At 32.6% G+C, this 4,527-nt stretch overlaps 1 protein-coding gene across 1 annotated transcript in view; it reads right to left on the bottom strand.

Moving 5' to 3' along the window:
* Positions 1 to 4,527, bottom strand: part of VPS13A (vacuolar protein sorting 13 homolog A) — a 255,836-nt gene that overhangs the window by 219,416 nt on the left and 31,893 nt on the right. The window contains 3 exon segments of the mRNA XM_017892695.1: positions 567 to 648; positions 650 to 674; positions 3,976 to 4,077. Coding sequence (XP_017748184.1) covers positions 567 to 648; positions 650 to 674; positions 3,976 to 4,077 — 209 coding nt within the window.

Raw genomic sequence — 4,527 nt, 5'->3', positions numbered from 1 at the left:
ACATCCAAAACATTTTATTACTTTCCAGAAAACTATTATTCCTATATTTTCCTAAAACAAATAAAATACTAATTACTAATGTATTTGTGTTACACGGGAATATTAAACTGCATGTTTTCCAGTTTACAAAAAAATTATTTAAAAAGACTAACAAAATAGGATTATAAAGCAAATAATTATGTGATTAAGAGAAAACAAATGACCTACTCAGGATCAAGGAATTATTTAAGGCTAGCTCCACTAATTGCTAGACCAGTATTCTATCCAGGAGGTAAACACAGCATACTTTAAATTATTTTAAAAATACATAACTGCTAAATTCATAACTCCCAAGGCATTTCCTTCATGATCTAATGTCTGAACATTTTGGGAAAGTGTAAAATCAAGCACTCAATACTAAGGACTGCAAATTACAACTATAATTATAGAAAAGAAGGATTACATCATCTTTAGCTCTATATCCTCTTGGTATTTAATAGGTTGGCCATTAAAAAGCAGGTGTCAATAAACAGTAAAATAACTTACATATAAATATAAAAACAAATATCACATATTAAAATACTTACATCATCTTCATAACGAATATGGATACTGGAAATTTTCACTTGAAGATTTTTTATGATCTGTGTAACTAATTTTCTGCAAAAGTGTCCTGTTTTCCGGCAGATGTTGTTCTACAATTGCAAATATTCCTTTTTTTAACTTGAATGAAAATATACTCTATAAAATCCACATATTGAAGTAACATGCTGCCTTGCTGAAACATACATATATATATGTAAATAGAACACTAATAGCTTGCTTTCCAGAAGTCTTTCAAAAGCAACTAAACATTTTTCAAAAGCTAGTTTATTGTGCCATGAGACTAAAGCAGACCATGTAGAATTTACTGACATTAAATTTCATAATTTGCTAACCTATGTCTGAGTACAAAAACATATTTAAAAAATGAAGATTAGTAGGTAAGAATTATAATAGACTTAAATGAGAAAATCCACTAACAACAGCAAAACAGAAATCTCTCTCAAAATTAGTGATACCACCATTAAGCTGTCTGTGTACAGATGTGTAAAATAGTTGAATATCCTCCTCCCCCAGTAAATACAAAATAGGAAATAAGATCTTCTTCCTCTCTCCATTTGAACAAAGAGGAAAGAAGTTCATCATCTATTTCATGTTCAGAAAACAGTATTAAGTATCTCAAGTTCCATTACTTTCCAGAGAAACAGGAAGAATCAAGAATTGGAGGAGCAAGGTGGCTCACACCTGTAATACCAGACGCTGGGAGGCCACGGCGGGCAGATCATCTGCGGTTAGGAGTTTGAGACCAACCTGGCCAATATGGCAAAACCCCGTCTCTATTAAAAATATAAAAATTAGCCAGGCATGGTGGTCCATGCCAGCTACTTGGGAGGCTGAGGCAGGAGAATCGTTTGAACCAGGGAAGCGGAGGCTGCAGTGAGCCGAGATCACACCACTGCATTCCAGCCTGGGAAATAAAGTGAGACTTTGTCTCAAAAAAAGAAAAGAAAGAATAAAGAAGAATAATGAATTGAGGTTCCTATTTTTTTTGAAATATGCCTTTGATAACCATAGTTATTATCCTTTTCTCCCTTTAAAATGCCAATGAAAGCTATATTCTTTTTTATTTGTAGTTCTGTTCCTCTTCTCATATTTCTAGTACTATATAGAAATAATACATATAAATCTATCTTTTCCTCTAATTGCCTACTACTCTCTAATTCAGCTGGCCCAGGAGGCCTTAGATAAAGGAAAGTTGAAGATATTAATCATATGTACCTCAAATACACCAGAGTTAAATGAATATATATACATATAAATAGATCATAGAATTAAGTAGACAATAGAATACAAGCTCTTTAAAGACAGAGGATCATATTTTAATCTTTGACTCTCACCATTACCTAATAAAATCTTTTCTTTCATAAATTCATTTAGTCATTCAATTAAATGTTAAGTCTTTCTTTCTCTACTCACTACTTCCTCCTGACTTCCTTATGCAGCTCAGATTCCATGATGCATTATTTTACCAACATCTTAAATTCCTTTGCTCTTTTTTCTCATATTAACTCTGTCAATAAAGCACCAATCCTGAATAAAACCAACTATCCATTTTACATGAAAAGCATGCCAATGCCTATGTCTTGCAGGGTAACAAAACGAAACACAAGATGAGTTTAAAACAAACACCACCACCAAAAAACCAAGTCACAGAACCCTGGAAAGATGCAGGAACTGGAAACCCCACCAAACAAAAAATAGCAAACAGGGAACATAGTGGAAAGAGAGGAAGATCACACAAGAACTGATTTAAATCTGCATAATGAGCAGTTAAGTTAGGTCCCCTCCCTCTCCCAGCCCAAGATCCAAGCAACATCCCTTTCCCACCCTAGTAAGAACACAAGGGTTTGGTTTAGAGAAAATGGCCCTAATAGGATCCAAATTTTGTACATGGGAGAACAGGGAGAGCCCAATAACAAAACAGGCAGGTTAAGTAAAAGCCTACAAAATAAACAGTCATACTCAAAGCCACTTTTATTTATTCACATATAAATAAAACATTTATATATAGTCATGATACTATAAACAATGAATTCTGATTTAACCAAAAAGATGATAAAACTATACAGAGAAGATGAAAAAATAGGGTCACTCTTCATAGTACATAAAAGGACGTGTGTGTATATATATATTACACGTGTTATATATTATACGTCATATATATGCCAATGAAACACAAGATGAGTTTAAAATATGTAACGTCATTAACTATATGTTATAAAATGTTATAGAAAATATGCATGTTATGTTATATATAACATGCTTTTTATATATAAATAATATCTAAATAAATCAAGAAACAGAGGTGTAAGCACCATATTTAGCAATATAGGTGTGGACCTGAGCCAGGAACAGTTGCTTTTTTAAAATATGGATACTATAATACTGCTTCAATTTTAAAGCTATGCATATATATTATCTTGATAAAATAAAATAATTTTAAAAGAAAAGGCCTAGGAGACTTAGGAAAGAGGACTGGAGGTAAGGATAAATGACTACACATAATATAAAGTAACTGTTACAAAGAAAAAACAGAATTACAAGAGATATTGTGAAGAAGTACATGTTAACTCTCTATTAATGTTTGCCAACAAGTAAAACATTTATTATTGAAGCTTATTTTTTATTAAAAGAAAATGTGTTTCAGAGACAGTGAAGTCAGTAAACTTTTTTTTTTAAGATGTTTAACCATTAAATGAATGACAGAGCAGAAGAAGATAAATAGATGACTAGGTTAAGAAAATGACTTCATGTTTCAAGATAAACAATAGAATATTTACATGCCAAGGCAAAAAACCCACTGGGTGAGAGTATAAAAAGTAGCTGGCAATAAGGATCAGAGAACAGGTGAAAAGGAGTTAGATTTCTGCAGGACATTGCTTCCAATAATGAAAAAGAGGTTGCAGTAATGGAACATATGGTCTAAGTTTAATTGGAAAATATGTGAAGCCAGCGGGTAAATAAACAGATACAGGCAAATAGAAATATATCAAGAAACTAAGTATCTCCAAAAGGGTGAAGAATTGATATAAGGAGAATACGAAAGCAAAGGCTAGAAAATTAATATGCTCGATAAAATTAATCGCTATCATTAAAAACTGACTTACCTAGTATGTGTGTATGTGTATGTGTGTATATATGTTTAAAATACGTAAACCTAATAATAATAATAAGCTAGACATATTATTTGCCTTAAGATAAATTTCCATAAGGTAAAATTTCTGTACACATAACAAAGCATACAAACCACATTAAAATTCCCCATGCAGTGAGATTCTCTCATATTTGTTAAATAATCTCAGCATCTCCAGAGAAAAATAATATTCAATTATGAAAAATATTTAGGTCTTTTCCACTTCTCTTATTAGCATTGTTATTTACTGTTTTCTTTACCTTGATCAACTACTTTTTGTTTTGCTTCTTCTATTCTTTTCAGTTCCTGTTGCTTTGCTTCCATGAGTTGTTTCTCTTCTTTTAAAGGATCATATTTTATTCCTACAGGAAGATTAAAAAGGAAGAATCATAATTACCTTAAAAATATAGTCATTACAAAAAAAATCCTTACAAATAATCATTAATTGGCCGGGCACAGGGGCTCATGCCTGTAATCCCAGCACTTTGGGAGGCTGAGGCAGGCAAATCATGAGGTCAGGAGTTCGAAACCAGCCTGACCAACATGGTGAAACTCCGTCTCTACTAAAGATACAAAAAGTCAGCTGGGCGTGGTGGCGAACCCCTATAATCCCAGCTACTCAGGAGGCTGAGGCAGGAGAATTGCTTGAACCCAGGAGGCAGAGTGTGAGCTGAGATGGTGCCACTGTACTCCAGCCCAGGTGGCAGTGCGAGACTCCATCTTTAAAAATAATAATAATAAATAATAAATAATCATTACTTCAAAATCTCCAAAATGTAAAACCAATTTAATTTGAATTAACAAATATCAAA

This window comes from Rhinopithecus bieti, unplaced genomic scaffold (genome assembly GCF_001698545.2).
Source record: "Rhinopithecus bieti isolate Rb0 unplaced genomic scaffold, ASM169854v2 scaffold_19708, whole genome shotgun sequence".
Lineage (NCBI taxonomy): Eukaryota > Metazoa > Chordata > Mammalia > Primates > Cercopithecidae > Rhinopithecus > Rhinopithecus bieti.
This window is presented reverse-complemented; position numbering and strand designations above follow the sequence as displayed.